This window comes from Nicotiana tabacum, chromosome 23 (genome assembly GCF_000715075.1).
Source record: "Nicotiana tabacum cultivar K326 chromosome 23, ASM71507v2, whole genome shotgun sequence".
Taxonomy (NCBI): Eukaryota; Viridiplantae; Streptophyta; class Magnoliopsida; order Solanales; family Solanaceae; genus Nicotiana; species Nicotiana tabacum.
Window position 1 is genome coordinate 113,584,850 of NC_134102.1, and position 25,221 is coordinate 113,610,070.

General features: G+C 38.0%; 2 protein-coding genes across 3 annotated transcripts; one reads left to right on the top strand and one right to left on the bottom strand.

Moving 5' to 3' along the window:
- The first annotated feature begins 5,515 nt into the window (after positions 1-5,515).
- On the top strand, positions 5,516-9,349 carry LOC107803257 (mechanosensitive ion channel protein 6). The gene is made up of 5 exons (XM_016626942.2): positions 5,516-6,797; positions 7,567-7,690; positions 7,816-8,109; positions 8,180-8,382; positions 8,753-9,349. Exons 1-5 carry the CDS (start codon positions 6,007-6,009, stop codon positions 9,051-9,053), a joined length of 1,713 nt encoding a protein of 570 aa, XP_016482428.2. The 5' UTR covers positions 5,516-6,006; the 3' UTR covers positions 9,054-9,349.
- A 639-nt stretch (positions 9,350-9,988) lies between these two features.
- On the bottom strand, positions 9,989-13,643 carry LOC107803267 (L10-interacting MYB domain-containing protein). 2 transcript variants are annotated; one of them, XM_016626953.2, is made up of 3 exons: positions 13,487-13,643; positions 10,988-11,314; positions 9,989-10,897 (listed from the first exon to the last, which is right to left on the bottom strand). In XM_016626953.2, exons 2-3 carry the CDS (start codon positions 11,312-11,314, stop codon positions 10,310-10,312), a joined length of 915 nt encoding a protein of 304 aa, XP_016482439.1. In that variant the 5' UTR covers positions 13,487-13,643; the 3' UTR covers positions 9,989-10,309. The 2 variants fall into 2 exon arrangements, with proteins under 2 accessions (XP_016482439.1, XP_016482444.1); XM_016626958.2 differs by having other exon boundaries at positions 13,438-13,609.
- Between the last annotated feature and the right edge of the window lie 11,578 nt (positions 13,644-25,221).

A 25,221-nucleotide genomic window follows, 5' to 3' on the forward strand; every position in this document is an offset into this window, starting at 1 on the left:
GATTGGTCTGATCTTGGTAAGCCTTGGCCAATTCAGCTCGGAAGTCTTTTATTTCCTCTGCCCTTTGCCCTAAGAGGAGTTTAAGGGAGTTCTTCTCCTCCGTAAACCGTTGAAGATCGGCCTCATATCGACGCAACTCGGTTCGGGACCGAGAATATGCTTCTCGATGAACTTCCGCGGCCTGCAAAGAAAGAAGAAACGAAGTTAGAAAAGAAAAGAAAACATAAAGGTAATGCCAACAAAATAATTTAAGGCTTACCTGATTCAAAGCCTGCTGCACCCTTTAAAAAAGATCCGATGCCTCACTTGTACTAGTTGCATCCTCGACACTGGTAAACAGGTCACGAAAAGGATCCTCTCCATCATGAGGCCTGTCTAGTTCGAGGGCCCCCAAAGCTTGGGCTTCTCGAATCGCCTCTGCGAAAAAAGCAGGGAAGGTGGGCCAGTCTTCGATTGCTACTGCCCCAAGTGAATCACTTAGAGCATTCTCTTCTGTTCGAAGAGATTCGAGGAGAACCCCTTCAGACATATCTCCATTCGTTGGCTTCGATGGGAAGCATCTTCGATCTCCAACATCTCAAGGACTCCGCCCGAATCCTTCTCCGATATATCCTCAGTTCGAGGCAAATTCTTATAAACCACCATCGATCCAGCTACCTGTGGAACGTTGGTGGTCTTCTTCGTTCGGGCCGCCAGCGCGGACCCATCGTTTTCTTCTTCTTCGTCTTCATCCCTTAGACGTATAACTGATTCTACGGTCAAAAGAATGGTATTCTTGTTCGGCTTACGAGCCGTCCTCTTCTTCGATTTTGGATCTTCGGGAACGGAGGCTCTTTTCCTCTTATTATCTTTCACCGGCTTTGGGACAGAGGCCGAAGCCTCTTCCTCGATGGACGAGGGCCTCAAAATTACATTTTTACCCACACATACATATGGGAAATGTTATTAAAGTATATGGAAAGCGTCTCGTTCGAACTACCAAAAGGTACGAGAAATGGGCTTACCATGATTTTTTGCCTCCCATCGGCCCTTTGACAAATCACGCCATGAGCGCTCGGCGTATATGGAGGTCGAAGCTAAAGCTCGTACCCAGTTCTTGAGATCGGGAACTGCTCCGGGTATCCAGGGAACTGCTGTATCACAGAAAGAGGAATATCAGTGAGAAAAAAAATGAAAGGGCAAAATAGGAGGAAGTAACAGCAGAATCACACTTACGTTTCATATTCCACTCCTCGGGAAAAGGCATCTTTTCAGTTGGAATTAGGTCCGAAGTCCTTACTCGAACGAACCTGCCCATCCAGCCTCGATCCCTGTCCTCGTCAATGTTCGAGAACAGAGCCTTGGTATCCCGACACTGAAGTTTTATTAACCCTCCTCGAAAAAGGCAAGGACGGTACAAACGGATGAGATGGTCGAGGGTGAACGACATCCCCTCGATTTTGTTCACAAAGTATCGAATCAAAATAATGATCTGCCAAAAAGAAGGATGGACCTGACCTAGGGTTATTTGGTATTAACAGTAGAAGTCAATAATAACATAATTGAGGGGACCTAACATGAAATGGTAAGTATGCACACTTAAAAAACCTTTCACGTAAGTGGTGATATCTTCGTCAGAAGAAGGGATTATTATTTCTTTACCCTCCTAATTGCAATATTTTTTTCAGCTGTTTTAGGTGCCTCTCGGTTATCGAACACATGTACCTCGATACTGGCTCACATCGACCGGAAACCGACGAGCCTTTATCGACCTTAAAATCAGAGGTAAGAACACACGCCCCAGGAACATACTCCTCAGGTCGTGGCTCTACCGGTGTTTCACCGGCGGCAGACTGTGAAGATGAAGCTTTCTCTTTCTGAGGAATGGTTTGTGATATTTTCGCCATTTTCGAATTTAAAGGTCAAGAATAGAAGAAAGTGACAAAGATTTGGTAATTTTGAAGAAGGGCTTTTGCAAAGAGGAATCACAAATTTGTGAATAAACTCAGAGGGTACGAAAAAGAACTTGGAAAATTTGGAAGATTGAAGATGTAAAAGTGGTAAATGGTAAAAGGAAGGGCTATTTATAGATTAAAGCAATGGCAGTTCAATATCAGCGGTGGCCGACCGCCGTCTGACATACATTAAATACCTTGAAAAACTAAATCGACGGGACAGCTATCACGTGCGTCATGATCGAGCCCAATGTGAACGTCAGCTTATAATCCAATCGAGCCATTGAGGAATAATATCGTTTCTTACCACATCCTTTTCGAGAAACGAGGGGACTATCTGTATACGGCCGAAATAGATTTCGGTCTTCGTACGATTGATCAAGGTCGAAATATAATGTATTGAAGAAAGACTTCGTAATATCGAGATGGGTTTCGAAGATGGTACAAACAAGCTTCGGATTCCAGATATAGGTCAAACACCGAGTTCGAAGTCATCATCGAGCTCGGGTACGGATCGAACTATGATGAGATGATTTCGAGCTTAAGGGGCAGAGGCCAACCGGGACCGTGTCCGAATCATCACCTGATCCTGAGTCTGTATCGAGCTCTAGAAGCACTACCGACCGGCACCGAGGCCGATCGAGCTCGAGCCCACAGACAAGAGTCGTTGCCCGTTGCAAACACACTAAGGGAGAGAATCTCGGCGGGAATAAGGGAAAAGCTGATTTATCATGGAGTCTCCACTATGTATTTTTAATTATATCTAAAGTAGGATTCCCCACTATAAAGAGGATGGCTACATTTCTGTAGAAGGCAGTTTTTTACTTACATTGTAATTCAAGCACCATATTCTCTAATATCTAAGGATTATTCTTTTAAGCTTCATTAGTTGATTCATTGTGCTTAGTCCTAAAAATCATCTTCTCTTCAACCTTGTTTATTTTTGTATTCTTTTGCAATACATATTTGGTATTTCTATTTATCTCTACGATTTGTATCAGACTATATCACATATCCTTAAAACTACGTACAAATTCAACTCTATCCGTTTTTCGGGTAAACAACTATATCAAGTGTGTATGAAAGGATTGAGTTGTTTGTGGTGAATGATCACAATTCACAACAAGACCTTCGTAAGGCATGTCTCTGGTTTTATAATTTTCTTTAGAAAGATTAATCTAATCAATTAATTAACTAAACATCAACCCCAAACTAATTAGCCATATATGAGCACAATTCGTCTTCTCTTAGTTGTCTTTAGTCGAATTAATATTCAAAGAACCATTCCAATGAAGCTGAGGCTTTCTTGATTTATTTGATATCGCGCCGAAAGTTCTCTTATTTGGAAAAATTTATTCACACCGGATGTTTATACCAATCAAAGAATACATGACATGTATTTTTACGTACACTGGTATTACTTAGCAATTGTTGATTATAATACCATTTTTACCTCAATTTTATACTTAACCATGGTAAACTACTGTGGTTTGGTCTAAACACTGAGGTATGGTAACTTTTTCTTGGAGCCATATTGCTGTTTGTGGTGCAGTTTCCAATTTCTGTTCTATCCTGTTTTCGTTTCTCAAATTTGGAAATATTGTTCCTTCGACAAAAAATGGTAGCAGGAAGGAGAAGTGGGAAATAGATTCATGAAATGACTGAAGTTTTCTTTCTGACTGTTCTTTGAATAATTTTCTGGCCATTGGCTAGAGTCTCAAAAATTAAAAGGTTGACGCATGTCCAAATATACAAAAGGGAAGAAAAGGTACTTTCAAATAGAATAATGAGGTTTGGAGTTCAAGGGATAACATAATCAATTTTTGGTATTGATTTAGATATTGATTTTTCACTCTTTTTGGATAAAGATATATCTTAGAAATTATTCAAAAGAATATTTAACTTGTCAAGCAATAATATTATTAGGGCGATTTACAAAAAAGGCCTCGGAAGTGGGTTGTCTTGAACTTTTGACCTGCTTGCCCCATGACAAATCTTCAAGTTCAAAAACTTTTATTCATGGGACAAGCGGGGGACAAAAATTCAAGATCAACCCTTATGGTGTCATATTTCTGCAATTTTAGCATAGTTTACTATCCCTTTTGCTCCGAAGAATCGAGAGGCGGATTAAAAATTTTAAGTCAGGAGATGCAGAGTTTATCTTACACCTGCTACCTTCAATATATATCCGCTCTGTGGAGGATAATTCTTTAAGCCAAGATTGGGATTTGTTGATTTTATTATTAATCCACTCATGTTTTTCTCGTGTTATTTTTACAGGTACTTTAGATATGCAAAATAATATTTTCAACTTTAATTTTAGAACGTTGAGCAGGGAACTAATGTATAATGAACTTGTTCTCTCCGCACTTCACTCGATTAGACAGTGAGATGGGAACTGTGAATATATGCACCATCCTTTTTTGTTAATATCACTTTTAAAGGGGTAACTTTTTATTGTACTAAATATTCCCCTTCCTTTCTTAGTTCTTGATTTATGGACATAATTGAGACAACAAAACGGTGTGACTAAGCTTCTGAATTACATTCTGTGTCTTGACAATGGTTAAATACTTATTTTGTCTCTTTTGGCTTTAGGCATCCGATATTTGAAACTCATTGGTCCTGCTAATATGAATTAATGTCAGGTAGGCCCACTAACAGCTTGTTTGTTTGGATGATTGTTACTTGTTGTATTGTATCGTATTGTTACTTTAAATACAATATTTGTTTTGATTGTTACTTAAATTTTATTGGGACAACGAAAAGTGCTACTTTATGAAACGACCGATTTGGTGTAATTGCGTCGTTTCCTTAGTTTTTTCTCTTATCTTGCCCTTTTTAATTATTAAATAATCCTATTTTATCCTTTACCCGACCTTTTTATATAATAATATTATCTCGTACCTTACTTTTTTTATTTATAATATTGCAAGTTTATTCTTTATATTATTGGTGCATGACATTATTAAACGGCGACAAACAATACAATATATCCAAACATTGTATACATCAATACGATACATTACGAAACGATACATAACAACCATCCAAACAAGCCGTAAGGGTTAAAGTGCTCTTTGCCAAGAGGTTCTCTATTTCCAACTCGAATGCGAGACCTTTGGTTAAAGGTGGAGGGGTCTCAACTATCGCACCATAACCCTTGATGTATCTGTTAATAACTTGAGCATCATCATCATACAGTTCCAAGCATCCTTACATTTCTCTGTACTATGGTTCTAAATGATTTGTCCTGTTCCAGTGTGCACATCAAGCACTGGCAAGTCAAGATGTTGCACAGATTCTGGTCAACATTCTCTTGGCACAATGTATGAAAACTTTTTCACACAATGTGCTCATCATTAACCGTAGATCACCTCTTTGGAACAAATATTTCTAGCAGCAGAATCTGATAAATATTTCTTCTGCCTGGTTTTATTCCTTAGCAGCTGTATCCCAGGATAACTTGTGACGTTCAATGAAAATGGATATGAACATCATCAAGATAAGTACCTATTTCAAAATAAAATTCCACTTCACTCTCACTGTTCCCAGCCTTTTAGGTGGAAAAGATGCTTTTCAAGACAGATGATGAGATTCTTTTAAGTGCTAACTATGGTTAATAAAACGTGTCCTTATTTAAGTTATCCTACTCAAAGCACACATATGAAGGCCTACTCATTTGATCAACTTCCTTATATGAAATGAAAGGGTCAACTGGTGCAAGCGTCCATAACCCTGACGAAGTGGTTGTTGAACTTGGCGCTGAACCTAAATATGAGCGTGATTCATACTTGTCCAACTCAAAGACGGGCATAGAGTGCACACCAAGGGCAGATATGTCCGAGGTCCGTAAGAAAGGGACATCTCGACGAAACTCAAAGCTGCTCGTTAAAAGTAAGAAGTCCAGGCTTGAAGACATAGTGTGGGAGTATATACAAGATTGGGAAAAGTTAGCAGCAAGGAGCAAGATGAAGATTGGTTCATAGATGAAGACTTTTTTGAGGAATCCACATCTAAGAAGTTAAGTTTGTGGACAGTTCTGCAATTGGTGAGTCTCGTGTTGACTCTGATGGCGTTAGCCTGTACCTTCTCAGTTTCTAAACTGAAGGAACTAAAACTATGGGATCTTCCATTGTGGAAGTGGGAAATTTTCTTATCAGTGATCATATCAGGCCATTTACTCTGCGGTTGGGGTGTACGAGCTATAGTTTTCTGTATCGAACGTGGTTTTTTACAGAGGCTGAGGGTTCTTTACTTTGTGTATGGACTCAAAAAGGCTTTTCAGAATTGCCTGTGGGTAGTTCTAATCGTGATTGCTTGGCATTTCTTGGTAGTAGAAAAGATGGCTTACGAGAGGAAAAGCAAAGTATTACGTTATCTGACGAAAAGTCTGCTCTGCATATTGGTGGCTACCTTGGTCTGGTTTATGAAGGTAATTATTGTTAAGATTCTTGCTTCATCATTTCACAATAAGAAGTTTTTCAAAAGAATCACACAGTATCTTGTCAAACAATATGTGATAAAAAGCTTATCAGACTCCCTAAATGGTGAAAAGGGTGAGATGAGGAATGTAACAGAGGCCAAGAATATTAGTAGTACTAATTACTTTTCATGGGGATTTGCTGGAAAAAAGAGCCAGAAACGCTCGAATAATTGTTTACAAAAATGGACTAGAATGTATATGTCTAACTTGGGAAAGAAGAGTGTAAAGAGGCTAGTTCAAGGAGGGCTTATCCCAACTCTTTCAACTATGGACGAAGATTTTTCTGATTTAAGTGATGAAGAGGATGAGGAATCATCTTGTCGCAATGCTAGAAAGCTAGCTCGGAAGATATTCAAGAAAGTCGCTAAGGGATCTGAGTAAGTTTTACACACTTTATAACTTTTAATTTGTTTGATTAAGCTCAACTGTTCTCCTAGTGCAATATGCTTTATTTCTCTGTTGTAAGATCATTTATATTAGAACTTGCTACATGCTTACATGATACAAGAACTAGAATAGTTAAGCTTTTTGTACTCTACATACCTTTCAAGCCTGATGGTGTAAACCGGAGCAAGTATTGTTTAGCTGTTAGTCCCTCTGGTTTATAATAAGTGACTTTTTACCTTTTTATTTTGGTCCGAAATAAGTGTCCTTTTACGTGATCAAGAAGGAATTCACTTTATTTTTTCAAATTTACCCTTATTTACTTATCCGTAGAAGGTCTTTTAATTTACTCCAATTTTTTATGATAACATTAAATATGTTCAACAATTGATGTGCACTATGACGTGAGAATAACTTCCTCACATTTTTATCACCTTCTCAAGCTGATTGCCACTAATATAATTAGATTTATGAGGCTCACTTATGGTTTCTTCGAGGCTAATCAAGAGTCTTATAAATGAAGGAGTGAATTTGAGAGGTTTATATGTTGCTTCGATAAGTGCCACCGAAAGTTGGAGTATAATAAAGTTATGGTAAGTGCTACTATAACTGCTGATGCAAATTATTAAGGGTATTTTAGTCGCAATACTTATTTTTTCTTGGAGTTGTATTTTTTTAATGGATGTGTCAAAGGTAAAAAAGTCACTTATTATGAACCGGAGGGAGTAAGACTTTGTTCACTGAAGTTTCCATGTCAAAAAGGTGTATTGGACTGGAGGATTTGAAATGCTTTGTGGCACAAGAAAAAGCTTTGAAGAGCATTGATCTATTTGAAGGAAGAGAAGAAGAAGCACGTATCGATCAACAATATTTCATCGATTGGATGGTGAGTTCTAGTTTTACCATGAGGTCAAGTTGAAAACTGATTATACATATGTTCCTATTAGTTTTACACTAGAGTTGTTTTACTGCTGTAATCATGCCAATATCCTTAATGTTTTCCATTTTAAGGTTGAGGCATTCAAGGAAAGGAGATATATTCTATGTTCTCTAAATGATGCAAAAACAGCAGTGGAGGAACTTCATCGTTTGATGAACGTACTTGTGTCCTTGCTCATTTTGATACTCTGGCTTTTCCTTTTTGAGATTCAAATAAGTCATCTTCTCGTGCTTGTAAGCTCCCAGCTGCTCGTGATGGGATTCATCTTCGGAAACACCTGCAGGACAGTATTTGAGGCAATCATATTTCTGTTTATAATGCACCCATTCGACGTGGGTGATCGTTGTGAAGTAGATGGAGTGCAGGCAAGCATCATTTTTACTGCCCCATGTTTTTCATTTTTCTACCTGCTCATTTATGCATGTTTCAATACAGATGGTTGTAGAGGAGGTGAATATTCTAACAACTGTATTTGAGAGATATGACTTCCAAAAGGTTACATACCCTAACTACATTTTAGCTACTAAGGCCATTGGTAATTATAACCGCAGTGGTGATATGGCAGATCAAATTGAGTTCTCTATTCACATTTCTACTCCCTGGGACAAGATTATCACTATGAAGGAAAAGATAAAGAGGTATGTGGATAAATTTCATGTGTTTTGCTACTTTCTATAGCTCAAGGCTGTGGCGGATCTCAGCGAGTTTGACAGAACCCATTGCGTTTAGCTCGGTCTATATATATGTGTTAAACAACAGGTTCGAGCCGTGGCGTAACTGGTAAAGTTGCTGTCATGTGACCAGGAGGTCGCGGGTTCGAGCCGTGGAAATAGCCTCTTCCCTGAACCCGGCGCATAGCAGGAGCTTAGTGCACCGGACTGCCCTTTTTAAACAACTTGGCACATAGAAGAGCAAAACCATTTAACTCTAAATCCAGAATTCGCCACTGGCTAAAGGACTGAACTACATTGCTATCTGACTCATTGTTTCTTTGGCTTCTTGAAACAGGTATATAGAAAGTCATGATAAGTATTGGTACTCAAAGCCAGTAATTTTTGTGAAGGATGTACAAGATATGAACAGATTAGTAATGACAGTTTGGCCGCGGCACAAAATGAACCATCAAGATATGACGCAGAGGTGGACTAGAAGATCCTCATTGATCGATGGAATGATCAATATTTTCCGGGAGCTAAATATCGAATACAGGATGCTGCCTCTTGAAGTTAACGTCCGAAACTTGCCTGGAACATCAGATAGGCTTGTTTCAAATTGGAGTACTTGTTCTGCACCATATTACAACGTTTAATGTCCCTATGGTGCCATTAACAGACACTCCTGCAACTCTATAAGGCGCTGTTTATATGACTTTTTATGTGTAAGAAGATGAGAAGTAGCAGTAATGCCTGTTATTGAATAAGATGTAACTGTGGCCTGTGGATGCTTCTGGTCATTCATGAATTCACAGAAATGTTTATTAGTGGCGCTACTTCTCTGTAATAGTCAAAATAATAATTGCAAAAGAAGCATTAGTCGAATAATCTGCAGAAAATGCTACACCTTTTTTGAATTTGAATCCACATTGTAGAGCAAAATTTGCATGTTTATTAGCATTCAAATGTGATTATTGCACCAGTTCAAAATAAGGTATCTTTTGCTGCAATGTTGGTGACCTTTGATTTTATCAACGAAAATAAGCAGAGCAGACCATCTGCTGACAAATTCCAAACTCGAAAACTTTAGAACAAGTGGTTAGGGTTGTTCCTTATTGCTAATCACAAAACTTTGAAGGTTTTATCCTATCTGATTCTTTTCTCAATAATGCTCACATTTCCTTGTACCTTTCTCTATCATTCAACCCATAATTTTGGTATACTCACGAGTCATGATTTCTAGCTAAGCCACCAAAGACAACGCTGTCCAAGTGTCTTTACACGGGATTTGAACAAATTATATCGTTCAAGCCTCTACTGCAATCTTCTGATTTCCACATCTGCTACTATCTTCTTTCCCATTGCAGGCAAAATCGTTTATTTCATTCCTTAAAAGCATGAACCTTTATTATCCCCTTAGTCCTTAAGGCATTAATCGGATAATACAGTCTAGAATGAGTTTCCTAAAATAATTACTTTCTTAATGAGGCATTCTTGCAATACCACTGCCATAGCAACAAAGACAAAGTGAGAGAAATAAGATCTTTGTTAAAAACAGAAGAAAGGAGTTTAAAGCATGCCCCCTTTGTAATGCATGAAAAATGTAGCTGCAACATCTCATTCAAAAGTACAAAAAGCTTCCATTCAAAACATTCCTTACAAGAGAAAATAGAATGGCTAACTTGCTTAGTGGCATTACGAACATGTAAAGCCTTGGTTTCCGTAGCCATTACCACCAATGCCTTGACCACAACCCCAAATGTATGCCTGCTAACTTAACTACAATGTATTTACTCGTCCCGTGCTGGTAATTACAAGCATGCTATAGGAATTTATATATCCATTTTCCACTAAAATCTTTGCTAGTTAAAATGGGTATCTGCCACTAAACTTGTAAACCAAGGCGTCAATGCTAGATAAATGAAGCAAGATTAGCACATTTTCCCTGCAACCATGTCAGTCGTATGCTGCTGCTGTTAAGAGAAACGAACATCTCCCTTAGACTGGGATTGTCGAATAGATCCAAAGCTGCATAATAAAGATGGTCTGGAATGCCTTCTATCTCATCCAACGCTTTGACACATTTATGGATTGAAAATCTTCCATCAACTTGCGGCATAACAACTGTCTGCAACTTTGAAGCAGCAATCATCTCCCGCATCGCTTCTGCCATAGAATCAATTATCTCTTTATCCCCACAGCTCTGGTCAGAAGCAGGAACTATATCTGATGAACACTTCCTCTTTTTACAAGCTACATTCCTTGTTGTAGTTTGTTGTGAAGTAGCAGCGCTGTGTAAAGGTGTTGGCGATGAAGGATTTACAGGAGCCAAGTTGCTAGTTTCTTTAAATGAGCTATCTAGCCCAGCAGATTTGTCCAGCCCTTCATAGTGACTAGATTGGGCATACTTCCCAACGGCACCCGAGTCAGCAAATATTGTGCACAGCTGCTCATAGATAGGGCACTCCTTGGGTTTGCTTGATTCAGGCTTCGGCTGAGCCTGTTTCCATTGAACTGTTAGGAAACTGTGGGGCGAGGGTGTGTGTGTGTGAAAATACAAGCAAATATACAAAAAAAGAGAGAGAAATACCCCAATGTCTTCCCAAAGGTCAAAACCAATGTAGCAAGAATCGTCCAAAGCATCATTTTGATCAGAAGCAGATTTAAGGTTACAGTAACGAGTACGCAACACATCAAGGTGCTTTCTTAGCTGGTTATTATTGAAATTAAGATTGGTCTGTCTATTGAATTCATCACGTATGTAATTCCATGTTTTCTTATCAAATACATTGTTCGGCCGGTTCCCCAGCTTAATCTGCTCAACAACAAGGTCAGCAAAGACCTTGTCCAGGGAGGGTGTCCACCTTGTTCTCAAGCGTTCTTGCTTGTGTTGCATTTCATTAGCTTCAGAATCCATCTGTAGCATTAAGGACAGCTTGTTAAGTGGGAATGTATTATTAATCAACACAAAAACAAATTCCTAGGATAAAGTAACAAACTTCAGGTACAGATCTTGTACAACAGTAAAGCCAATCCTGCTTTGCACATGTACCACAGTAATATCAAGTATCATATTGGTTGCATATACCAATTCCAAATGGTTAAATTTTAGACTTGCAGAGTAACATGCAAATCAAATTGAGACAACTAGACTGGTTTCTAGTTTACATAAAACTTCATCATCCAAATTAACAAAAAAGAAATAAGCAAAATTTTAGTAAATCTTACAGTTTGCAACAAAATATCTATGTCACACACAACGAATAAGACGCTTTTAGTATTGATGCGGGCTGACTGAACAGAAAATGTTATTGAAAAACAACTAGGACACAATGGAAGGAAGAAGTCACTGACAGGTCCAATGCTGGTTCATAGTTAACTGCAGTTACCCATATCAAGGATCTCTAAGCAATTTTTCACCTCGTCCCATTCTAGGTTGATCGCACCTATATCAGCAATTTGTACAAATCCACCTCATTTCGTAATTTAGTTCTTCTTCCCAGATTCAAGAAACTATTGTATATCTTTATTTTTATGTTCTTTACGAGAAACCATTTTCCATACAACTGAAAACAATGATTGCAAGCAAGTGAAAAGATAAGAACGGGGGAAGAAAGCGAGCAGTCTATGCATGTAAGGATGGTCTGTAATACTAGATTTGGTCGCCTAAGAAGTAAGAACAAGAAAAACAATTTTTTTCGTCTTGCTAACAGAAGAATCAACAGGTGCCACCATATTAGTATGAGAACAATTGCAAAGAGACCCTTTTTAAAAGGAGAGGCCAATTCAACATCCAAGGGTGTGTTCTAGTAGCCGATGAAACTAGAATGAAAACCATGGGAGACAGAGTTCGAAGCATAGCAATGACAAAAAGATTTGTGATTTCTTTCCGTCTGCCTAAGCTTTTATGGGTAGAGTTATCGGTAACTGTACTGGAGAATGCATGAGCCTGGTAAAATAGTCAATGTGCGATCAAGCTGACACAAACATCAGAGTTATCAAAAAAAGGAGAGAAGCCAATTCACTACCCCATTAGCTACAAAGTCCTTCTCGCAAACAAAGAATTTTGCTTTCACATGTGCAATTATATAATTCCAATCATTGAAATCTCCATTTTTTTATTTTATTTTTTTATAAATAAACTGCGCATTTTATTCATCTCCAACAAAGATACATTGAGCTGAGGGAGTATAGATAACCTAGCTAACTCCCTAGATCACCCTTGTATGACAGCAGATGCCAACTTTTACAAATGAGAAGTAAATACATATGAGAAACATTACACAAGTTATGTGCTTGGAAGAAGTAGATCCAACCTATTCAAAAAAAGTACTACCATGAAGTCTATCCCTACTGTTAAAGACTGCATGGTCAAGGAGGATCAAAGGTAATGGATGTTCTGTTTAGTCTAGTCCTTCGAAATACCGGCAATTCCCATCTATCCATGTTCATGAGGCCCTTGATTTGAGGAGGAAGGTCAGAAAACACTCGAAACAGTTGGGAATGAGGGATAGAGTGACTGATGAATGCAAGTTTGTCTGCAACTTGATTTCCCTCTCTATAACTTCAAAACTAAACATAGTTGCAATCCCACACAAACACATTACAAATACAATACAGATGATTTTATGTAAGAATCTAATAGATAGAAATATGATCAACCAATCAACTACTCCCTCTGTTCCAATTTATGTGATACTTTTTCCTTTTTAGTCGGTCCCAAAAAGAACGATACATTTTCATATTTAATAACAATTTAACTTTAAAATGCTTCGTTTACCCTTAATAAAATAATTTATAGCCACACAAATATTTATGGCTCATTTTAGAACACAAGTTTCAAAAGTCTACATAAATAAATCGGGATGGAGGGAGTATAAATTATATGTATCAGTTCCGCTGTATTTGGACCGATTAAATAGAATTATTGCATAAGATAAAGAACTAAAGAGACTAAACCGGTGGAATTTAGGTATAAACCTCTTGGATTGATCGGAACAAAAATTTAACTAATGAGTATTCGCAAAAAAATAGAGTTACCGGCGGTGGAGGTGTTGTGTAATCGAAAGGCAAAAGCCCGGGAACCTACCGTTGATTATGGAGTTACCGGCGGCGGCGAAGACAGTTCTCTTCGTCGTAACCCTCGGTGGGAAATTTTTTTCAATATTGTGAGTATTTGTTTGTTTGGAAGAAAAAGAAAAACTACATATTCCGAACAAAAATTAACACTAATGAGGTACTCAAAGATTTTGTGTCGAAAAATAATACTTTCTCCATAGAAATTAACATTATTAATAATGAGGTACTAGTGTTAGAATTAATATTATACATAAAATATAATTTAATAAGTATATCATATTATTTTAATAAATATTAGTAGTTGTTTAAGCCACTTGTCACTTGGCCCAACGGCCCATCAGAAAATGACTCACCTTTGAAGTCCTTACCTGATATGGTCAAAGTTGGACATAATCTGAAAATTACTTTTCACTAGTTAACCTACCTCATTTAATTTTTTTTTTCTTTTCTTCGTTCTTATTCTCTCAGTATCACGACTTTGCACCCCAAAATTTCTCTACCATTATATTTATTCTTCAATTCTCCTTCCAGGTTCAAAGTTGATAACCACTATTTAGATGAGAGGAAAAAAATACTACGTAAAAGAATTATTTTTTTTAGACTCACCATTAAAGGTCGTTCGAAGATTCAATTTCAGAAATTGGATTTTTCGATTTTGTTAGTTATTTGGATTGAGTGTTGTCCCAATTGATTGAGATCATCAAGGGGAGTTCAAAACTCAAATTTGAAGTGTTTTGGAGTAGATTTAAGCTAGATTTGAGTTGAATTTCAGAAGATGCCCAAGGAATAAGAAGAACCCATAAAACTCCATTAATAGGATTCATTTATATAATATTATATAAGTAATATATAATAGTGTATAAATACCTCTTATACATTATTTTATACAAGGTTGATACATTATTTACAGGTACTTGGTGGATTTCTCACATTTCTTCTTCTTCTTCTTCTTCTTCTTCTTCTTCTTCTTCTTCTTCTTCTTCTTCAACTACTACACCTATATACATAGTGTCACGACCCAAAATCCGTAATAGGTCGCAATGTCACCTAACGTTGCCGTTAGGCAAGCCCACAAGTGAACCTACAATTTAGTCATCCCTTTTTAACTTTCAAAACAAAAGTTTTCTTTTTAAAGAACGAAATAAGTAAGATCTCATGCAACCGTACGTACTCTTTTCTCAAAAATACTAGTGTGAGAAATACATCAACCATAGTGACAGTAATAATAAGTACAACAGTACATAAATGCTAGAAGCCCCAAGACCCGGTACCACAAGTGCATGATATACAAAACTAATACAACTACTGTCTGAAGGGTAATAGACAGAAATAATAAATAAGGTAGAGGGAGACTCCGGTGCTGCAGATCGAAGCAAGGCAAGCAGCTCACTACTAAGTCTCCGTAGAAGTACGGCTACGCGCCCATGTGACCACTGGTAGTACCTGTACATTTAGTACAGAAGTATAGTGTGAGTACGAAAAATAACGTATACCAAGTATCTAGTCTAACCTCGAAGAAGTAGTGACGAGGGGTCCACTTGACACTTACTAGTGGTCAAACAATAATAGAAATACATAAAGTAGACATGGAGTATGTACAACAAGTAGCAACGAAACAAATAAATAATAAAAGTAGTTACAGTAATTCCACATATGAGTCTATATCAAATCATTAAACATGTCATGAATGGCCTTGAAGGCGCTAACTCAACTGTTACCAAACAAAATCCAGTCTCAGGTATTAAGCACGAAGTTGCCGAGGCGAATGGCCTGATCCCATAGGAATAGTAGTGCTCAGTATTGTCGAGGTGAACGGCCCAATCTCATAAGAGTAGAGAAATTTACCTCGCTATCAGAAGTACATGCGAGTCGAGAAGACACAGATCCATAGTTCATCAAATATTTCCCAATTTTTCCAAAGTAAGAGGCTAAATCAGTATCTTTATTATAATCCTCAATCTCAGTCATAATCAAGGAAATCAATACACAGGATAGATACAAATAGCACAATTAAAGCATGATGTGAATCTAAGTCTACCCGGATATAACATGAATATAGCTACGTATGGACTCTCGTCATCTCGTGCGTACGTAGCTCCCCACAACAAGTATCACACAATTATTAATACACCTAAGGGGATAAATTCTCTCTTATAAGGTTAGGCAAGAGACTTACCTCACTTTCATGTCCATTAACCGGCTCTTTAACCTCACTAGAACTCCCCATACGAAGTCGAGCAACCCGAAACTAATCAAAAGTCGTATAAACTAATCAATAAGTGCTCAAAAGTTCAGAATTTAACCACTAGAGTAATTACCCAACCCAATTTGGAAGGTTCCTAAAATTCACCCTCGTGCCCACTCGCCCGTATTCATGATAGTTTCGCAAATAAATATTACCCATAACCTCACGAATATAAATATATAATTTTTACTCAATTCCATAATCATTTTCGTGGTTTAATCCTATTTTTATCAAAATCTAGGGTTTTCAACAAGCTCCTAAAATTTTCACATTTTTACATGTTAAAATCTACCCATAATCTATGTATTTAACTTACATTAATTAGGAATCACTCACCTTATAGTGCTTGATGAAAACATCCCTCCAAGAAGCTCCAAATTCGGCCAACACAATGAGAAATGAGAAAAATAAGCCTAAGTCCCCACTTTAAAATATTTTCTACCTGGTGTTTCCTTCTCCGCGATCACAATAGGGCACTCGCGATCACGAAGGAAAAATGCCAAGCCCAGGAAAAATTCCCTTCGCCAATGCTAGACCAGCCTCGCGAACGCGAAGGCTTAGCTGCCCTGCCAATCACGAACGTGACGGCCTCAACGCGAACGCGAAGGCCATCAACTGATCCCCTCACCAGTTAGCCTCACACTTCCCGAACGCGAAGGCCTCAGCATGAACGCGAAGGCCAGTGGCCTAAAGCACCGCTAACACAATCCCTCTCTCCCGAACGCGTAGGGAAAAATACCACCCAGCCCCATTCCTTCATCGCGAATGCGGCTCTTTCTACGCGTTCGCGAAGAAGGAAACCAAAACAGCAATTTTTGCAGTCTTCAACTTAGCTTCGGGCAGTCCGAAACATACCCAAGCCACCCGAAAACATGTCCAATTGCAAAAAAAAGTCCATAAATATAATACAGACCTGCTCAAAACCTCGGAACACGTATAACAATATCGAAATCAAGAATCGCACCCCAAAATCAAATTAATCAACCTATGAACTTCAAACTTCTTCAACTAGCTCCGAACGCGTCGAATCATACTTAGACAATTCGTAATGACGCCAAATTTTGCGTATAAGTCATAAATTACCATATGGATCTTTTTCCAGACTCGAAATCCCAAACGGACCTTGATTACATCAAAGTCTACTTCAAACCAAATTTAAAGAACTTGAAAACCTTCAATGCGCCAACTTTCAACATTAAGCGCCGAAACGCTCCTGGGTTGCCTGAAACTCGATCCGAAGACACGCCCAAGTTCAAAATTATCATACGAACCTATTGGTATCATCAAATCCCGGTTCCGAGGTCGTTTACTCAAAATATTGACTCAAGTCAAACTTGGTCATCTAAGGCCACTAATAAGGAATTAAGTGTTCCGATTTCAACCCAAACCCTTCCAAACCCAAACCAACCATCCCCGCAAGTCATAAAATAGTAAAAGCACATACGGAAAGTCTTAATTAGGGGAATGGGAATCTAAAAAGCAAAATGACTGGTCGGGTCATTACATTATCAATCTCTTAAACAAACGTTCATCCTCGAACGGGTCTAGAATCATACCTGGAGTGCTGAATAAGTGTGTATATCTACTCTGCATGTCCTCCTCGGCCTCCCAAGTTGCCTCCTCGACTAGTTGACCGCTCCACTGGACCTTTACCGCAAAAATCTTCTTGGACGTCAACTGGAAAAACTTCATGTCAATAATGGCAACTGGCTCCTCCTCATAACCCAAACTCTCATCTAGCTGAACTTTGTTGTAATCTAACACATGGGACATGTCGGCATGGTACTTCAGGAGCATAGACACATGGAAGTCCGAATAAACTCCCGATAGACTGGGAGGCAACGAAATCTCATACGTAACCTCCCCAACTCACCCCAACACCTTAAATGGGCCAATAAACCTCGGACTCAGCTTGCCCTTCTTTCCGAACCTTATGATACCCTCATCGGCGAGACTTTCAAGAGAACCTTCTCGCCCACCATAAACGATAAATCACGCGCCTTCTGACCCGCATAACTCTTCTACTTGGACTATGCCGTGCGAAGTCGTTCCTGAATCAACTTTACCTTCTCTAAGGCATCCTTTACTAAATCCATGCCATATAACCTAGCCTCGCCGGGATCAAACCATCCGACGGGCAAACAGCATCGTCGACCATATAAAGCCTCAAATGGAGCCATCTCAATGCTGGACTGATAACTGTTGTTATAAGAAAACTCGGTCAAGGGCAAGAATCTATCCCACTGCCCTCCGAAGTAAATAATACATGTTGTGAGCATATCCTCCAGAATCTAAATTGACCGCTCCTTCTGCCTGCTGGTCTACGGATGAAAGGTTGTTCTGAGCTCTACTCGGGTACCCAACTCGCTCTGTACTGCTCTCTAAATACGCGAAGTGAACTAAGGGCCTCATCAGAAATGATGGAAACAGGCACACCACGCAGCCGGACAATCTCTTGAATGTAAATCTAGGCCAACCTTTCTGAAGATTAAGTAGTCACCACCGTAATAAAGTGTGCCGACTTGGTCAGCCTTTCGACAATGACCCAAACGACATCAAACGTCCTCAACGTCCGCGGCAACCCAACTATGAAGTCCATAGTGATGCGCTTCCACTCCGGTATAACCATCTGCTGGAGTAGGCCACCTGGCCTCTGGTGCTCATACTTAACCTACTGGTAATTTAGACATCTCACCACATACTCAACTATGTCCTTCTTCATCCACCGGCACCAATAATGTTGCCTCGGGTCGTAATACATCTTCGTAGCACTCAGATGAATAGAATACCGAGAACTGTGCACCTCCACAAGAATCTTCTCCCTCAAGCCATCAACATTAGGAATACATAGGCGACCCTAGAGTCGCAGAACACCATCCTCACCGATAGTAACCTCCTTAGCACCACCATGTAGTACTGTCTCTCTAAGAACCAGCAAGTGCGGATCATCGTACTTACGAGCCTTGATCCGCTCAAGTAACAAAGACTGTCATGACACATGCAAGAACTCGACTAGGATCTGAAATATCCAACCTCACAAGTCTATTGGCTAAGGACTGAATGTCCAAAGCCAATGGCCTCTCCTCTGCCGAAATGAATGCCAAACTACCCATACTCTCGGCCTTTCTGCTCAAGGCATCCGCAACCACATTCACCTTGCCTGAATGGTAAATGATGGTAATATCATAGTCCTTCAGTAACTCAAGCCACCTGCGCTGCCTCAAATTAAGGTCCATCTGCTTAAACAAATGCTGCAAACTGCGATGATCGGTGTAAACCTCACAGGACACCCCATAGAGATAATGCCTTGAGATCTTGAGAGCATGAACTATCGCGGCTAACTCCAAATCATGTACGGGGTAATTCTTCTCGTGGGGCTTCAGCTGACATGAAGCATATGCAATAACTCGCCCCTCCTGCATCAATACACAACCGATTTTAATGTGTGAAGCATCGCAATACACAATATACATCCCTGATCCGGAAGGCAACATTAGAACTGGTGCCATAGTCAAAGCTGTCTTGAACTTCTGAAAGCTTGCCTCACAATCATTGAACCATCTGAACGGAGCACCCTTCTGGGTCAATCAAGTCAAAGGTATTGCAATAGACGAGAAGCCCTCCACGAACCGATGATAATAACCTGCTAACCCCAAGAAACTCCTGATCTCGGTCGTTGTAGTAGGACGAGTCCAACTCTGGACTGCCTCGATCTTCCTAGGATCCACCTTAATACCCTTACCTGATACAAAAGTTACCCCATGAAAGCCACAAAATCCAACCAGAACTCACACTTGAAAAACTTAGCATATAGCTTCTGTTCCCGCAAGGTCTGAAGCACTAACCTCAAATACTGCTCGTGCTCCCCCATACTACGCGAGTAGATCAATATGTCATCAATGAAGACAACGACAAAGGATTCAAGATACGGCCTGAACACCAGATTCATCAAATCTATAAACGTCACCGGGGTGTTAGTCAAGCCGAAGGACTTCACTTAAAACTCATAGTGCTCATACCTGGTTCGGAAAGCCGTCTTCGGAACGTCCAAAACATGAATCTTCAACTGATGATACCCAGATTTCAAGTTGAGCTTAGAGAACATCCCGGTACCCTGTAACTGGTCAAACAAGTTAGCAATGCGCGGAAATGGGTACTTATTCTTGATGGTGACTTTGTTCAACTTGCGGCAATCAATGCACATCCGCATACTCCCATCCTTCTTGTTCAGAAATAACACCGGTGCGTCCCAAGGTGACACACTAGGTCTAATGAACCCCTTCTCAAGCAACTCTTGAAGTTGTTGATTTAACTCTCTCAGATCTTTGGGAGCTATGCGATAAGGCGAAGTAGAAATAGGCTGGGTGCCTGGCACCAAATCAATGCCGAAATCGATATCCTGAATTCCTGATCCGGCGGCATACATGGTAGTTCAGTAGGAAATAAATCGAAATAATTCTTGTATCACCGACATTGAATCTAACGCAGGAGTATCTGTAGTAGTATCCCGAACAAAGGTCAAATAGGCCAAACGACCCTTCTCGGCCATATGTTGAAAGGAAATATAGTTCTAGGGGTTTTTCGGGGACATGTGATAGTTTAGGTAGGCAACTGACAAAGGTTGTATAGTTTAGACGAGTTTTAGGGTATTAACTCTATTAAATAAAGGTATAGTAGTCAAAAAGCCCCTTTATTAATAATTTCTAAAAAGATGCATAAAAGAGAAATACGACAACTAAAATGGACGGAAGGAGTATAAGATAGACTGCAAAATAAAAACACATGTATTGATAATATAAGAAAATTAATTGGATGTTTGTTGGAAGAAAAGAACAGGTGATGAAGTTCTATCTTTTGGTAATAGTGAAAAATAATTTATTTTTATAATATAATATGTAATTTTCTTTTCAAGAAAGAGGATATTTGTTTCATTGTTTGTGTATTGATTAGATTTTATTTGGTTTGTGTTGATTTTAGAGAGCAAACTTCATTTGTAACCATCCGGGAAAAACTAATTGCAATAGGTAGCCACAAAATAAATCATACAGTTAATAGCCCAAAACCAATTACAAGGGCTAGCCCAAAACCATCCTTTCTCCGTTTATCTCTTGGGCGTATGATTTTTATTGTAAGAAAATATTTTCTCCAACTAAAAGGAATTTTCTAGTAATTTTTTTGGGATGCTTGATTTATCATTGCCAAATTGGTATTGATCCAGAAAGATTTTTTTAGTTAACCATGATTTAAGGGGTGATTTTACTTAAAACAAATATTGAACCCTTAGATCTGAAAATGGACAAGAGTGATAAACATAAACGTGTACTTGGCCAACTGGAGGACGCTGTAATGGAGCGAGCCTAACAAATGGATTAATCTCCTCATTGATTTAACTTGGTTAATAGGTTTATTAACATCATATCATCCTACCCATTGGACACCCACAACAGTGGGTTAATTTGCAAGTAAGCTAGCGTTCAACCCGACCTAACAAGTAGTTGGGGGCATAGGGACGCCTAAAATTTGGAAGAGAACATTGGTAAAGCAGACTTGGGTTTCTGAGTATCTTATTACACATTATTTAACTTATATATACTGTAAAAATATATACCATATCAGCGCATTTTAGCTCATTGATCTAATATTTCAAGTGTCACTATACAAAATATATACTAAATAGACTGCCACTACATAATTTATATACAATAGACTGTTACTATACAAAATATATACAAAATAGACTGTCTGTCACTATATAAAATATATACTAAATAGACTGTCACTATACAAAAAATATACAAACTAGACTGTCACTATACAAAAAATATACAAAATAGACTGTCACTATACAAAAAATATACAAAATAGACTATCACTTTATAAAAATATACTAAATGGACTGCCACTATACAATTTATATACAATAGACTGTCACTATACAAAATAGACTGTCACTATACAAAATATATACTAAATAAACTGTCACTATACAAAACATATACAAAATAGATTGTCACTATACAAAAAAAACTGTTTACTCGAAAAAATCAGATAACATTAAATTTGTGTATGGTTCTAAGGATATGTGATACAATTTATACAAATCGTATAGAGAAATAGAAATATGTGTATTCTTGACTATGAGAATGAAAATAGTGAGCAAAAGAGTGAATAAGGTAAAATAGAACAAACACAAGGAGATATCTTTCAATGTGAGAAGTAATCTTTTGTTACAGTCTCTCTCTGCCCCCTGTATGCTTACAAGGATTCCCCTTTTATAATAGAGGGATCCTACTTTGTTTATAATAAAATAAAGTATATAGTGGAGGACCCATGATGAATTGTCTCTCCCTCTATTTTCGCCAAGATTCTCTCCTTTAGTGTGGTTATAACGGCTCTTGTCTGTGAGCTTGATACTGGCTCGAACTCATTATTGGGTCGAGCCCTCGGTTTTGGCTAGAGTTCGACCTTCGGGGTGGACGCAGCACATTTCCGACCTCGAAGCAATGCCTTGCGGATCAGTTTGGCCACGGGCTCGATAAAAGTATCGAGCCGACTCCTCGATCAGCCTTCGGACTCGAGGCTCGTTTGTACTGTCTTCGGAACTCATTCTGAAACCCTACTCCGGTTTCTTACCATTCAAACTCGATCGAACGTAGGAAGGCCGAAATCTATTTCGACCGTATAAATCTTTCATTATGCAATTGGATATAAATGCATTTGTCTATGCGACTTATCTCTTGATGTTGATTTTTTTTTATTTTGCGTAGTTTTGTAGTTGTATGAATAAGAGAAATCACCATGTCGTGCAAAAAGCCCGGGCAGAGCACGGGCACTGGCCATCATAGTATATTTAATAGGAGAATAGTTATAGGCTATGTTTGACGCCGCGTTTTGGCTTGTTATTTCCTTAGCACAAGATTCTGCCATTAGTCATAATTAGGGGTGATAAATGGGCGGGTTGGATCGATTTTATGCGGGTCAAAATGGGTTGAGTCAATAATTGGGTGGGTCATTTGGCGGTTGGATCGATTTTAGGCAGGTCAAAACGGGTTGAGTCAATAAGATGGACTGGGTCAAAATTGGTTAAAATTTAGGTCATAACCCAACTCATCCAACTCTTATCAAGTTATGTGTTGTTTTCTTATGAATTGAATAATTACTAAATAAGATCTTTTTTTCTTTTGTTATGGTCATATGTAACATATCAAACAAAAAAAATTATGAAATTTTTACATAGCTGATCACTTATTAAATATTATTGTCATTAATAGCATCATCCTTTGTTTATTTCATAAATAATAGATTTTTTTACAACTTTAGCATATTTAAAAAAATATATATGCAGGTTTAAAAATAAACAGATTCCCCAAATTAAGGAATCAGTTTTATCATTATTGATATTCAAAACTTTCTCTCTCCTCTTTGTACTAAACTTTCTCCTTTTAATTCTTAAGTCGTCCCTCTTCATCTATCAACTTTTTTGAAGCCTTTTGCTTTCATCTATGGCTACTGACCGTGTAGGTGGCCATTACCCACTAATCAAGTTCAAGAAATGGGAGAACATAATATAACTAAATCTAATGTCAAGATTAATATTGTACTAAGACATATTCTTGATGCTTATACTATTTATATTTGATGTATATATTTTTGAAATTTTCACATATGTACTTAATGTATATGTGATGAATTTTTAGCAGTGTTAATAAGACATATATTTGAGATATAAATTAGGTATATATGAAGATGGTAATTTGTATATTCAAGATATAAATTATGCATATATGATGATGGTGATTTATATAATACAACTAATATTTCTTTGGTGTATATGTGATGTATCTTTTAATGTGTCAAGATGTAGTTTTGAGGTATAAATTATATATATATACAATGATCTTCTTCTTTTTTTCACTGTATCTAATGGTAGAACAAAACCTAATGTTTGAGCGAGAAAATAGGAACAAATATGTATAATAATTATTTTTCTTTTTATGGAGGCGGCGTTTGCGAGAAAGAAAAGGTATTGATTTGATGAGTGATTATGGGCGAGATACTTGGGAGGCTGGTATTTAAACTGACACCTTATAACTAGTTTATGTTATTTCTATTATTTTTAGACAGTTTGTTTTATAAATCAAATAATGTTGACGGGCTTCTGTATTTATTTTTAAAGAATTAGCCACTTATGAAACTTTCTCAAAAATTATTTCTAAAATATTTTAGCAAAGTTACTCATTGATCAATTTGGATTAAAAATCAGCCCAACTTTAAATATGTTGGGTCAAAATGAACTGAATTCAATAAATGAGCGGGTCAATAACCAGCCCAACCTTAGACGGGTTAGATGGGTATTTGGGCTTGGGCCAAATTTGACAGCCCTAATATTACCTCTCTCTCTCTCTGTTATAGGTGCACCAAAGACTTCCTATTAGGTGTTCATGTTGGTGATATTTTGTCAACTAAAAGATGTTAACCACAAGGTCGGAGGTTCAAGCCCTCCTTCTAGCGTACAAGTTAATTTTATAAAAAGAAACAAAGGAAACCAAAAAAAAAAAGACAAACAAAACGTGTAGAAGCACTTCAAATTCATGGCTATTAGACTTTTTGAATACGGTAACTATCATATCCAGTGTAATCATACAAATGGAGTCTGAGAAGAATGAGGTGTACGCAGAGCTTACCCATGTCCTGTGTGAGATAGAGAAGTTATTTCTGATGGACCCTCAGCTTAAGAAAATCATTTTCAAAATAGATTTGAAAAATACAAGAGCAAAATAGCTAAGATGAAAATGCATCATGCTTATATTTGATGATTAAAAGACATTTCAATCTCTGTAATCGTAGGTGCTCTTATCCTATTTAAACCTCTACTCAAATAAGGTCTAAGAAATGGATAATATATTGGTTTACTAAAGTCAATCCTTTTGTTTTCTTTTTAATTGTGTCTATATGCAGATCAAGTGTATCCATTCTTTAACGAGTCCGTATAGAAGCCCCCAACTCCTCTTAACAAAGGAAAACTTGCTATCTACCATTTTGTAGTCCAAAATTTTTGCGGCAACGAATTTCTTCATCCCGACATTTTCAGTTTTATATTTCTTTTCAATCGCATTCCACAATTCTTTTGACGTCTCCACGCTACTGTATACATTATACAAATTATCATCCAGTCCGCTAAGAATATAATTCTTGCATAAAAAATCAGAATGCTTCCACGCTTCAATCACGAGAAAGCGTTCATTCTCTGGAGTTTTATCTGGCAGAACAGGAACATCTTCCTTGATGAACTTCTGTAGACATAACGTAGTTAAGTAGAAGAACATCTTCTGTTGCCAGCGCTTGAAATCAATCCCGGAAAATTTTCCGGGTTTTTCTGCCGGTGCCAACGCCGGTGTTCGGCTTGTCGATGCGTTGGCAGTCACCATCGGAACAGCTTGATTTTCGCTTTCATTCGTCATTTTTTCTGTTAAAAAAAATAACACAAACAAACGTTTAAT

What these genes read in the sequence shown, in the direction of transcription:
- LOC107803257 (XM_016626942.2), top strand. Translation starts at nt 6,007, where the DNA reads ATGGCGTTAGCCTGTACCTTCTCAGTTTCTAAACTGAAGGAACTAAAA. An exon ending in AAAGTCGCTAAGGGATCTGA is followed by an intron (nt 6,798 to 7,566) that starts GTAAGTTTTACA and finishes CATGTCAAAAAG; the next exon opens with GTGTATTGGACTGGAGGATT. An exon ending in AATATTTCATCGATTGGATG is followed by an intron (nt 7,691 to 7,815) that starts GTGAGTTCTAGT and finishes TTCCATTTTAAG; the next exon opens with GTTGAGGCATTCAAGGAAAG.
- LOC107803267 (XM_016626953.2), bottom strand. Translation starts at nt 11,314, where the DNA reads ATGGATTCTGAAGCTAATGAAATGCAACACAAGCAAGAACGCTTGAGA. An exon ending in ACCTTTGGGAAGACATTGGG is followed by an intron (nt 10,898 to 10,987) that starts GTATTTCTCTCT and finishes CAATGGAAACAG; the next exon opens with GCTCAGCCGAAGCCTGAATC.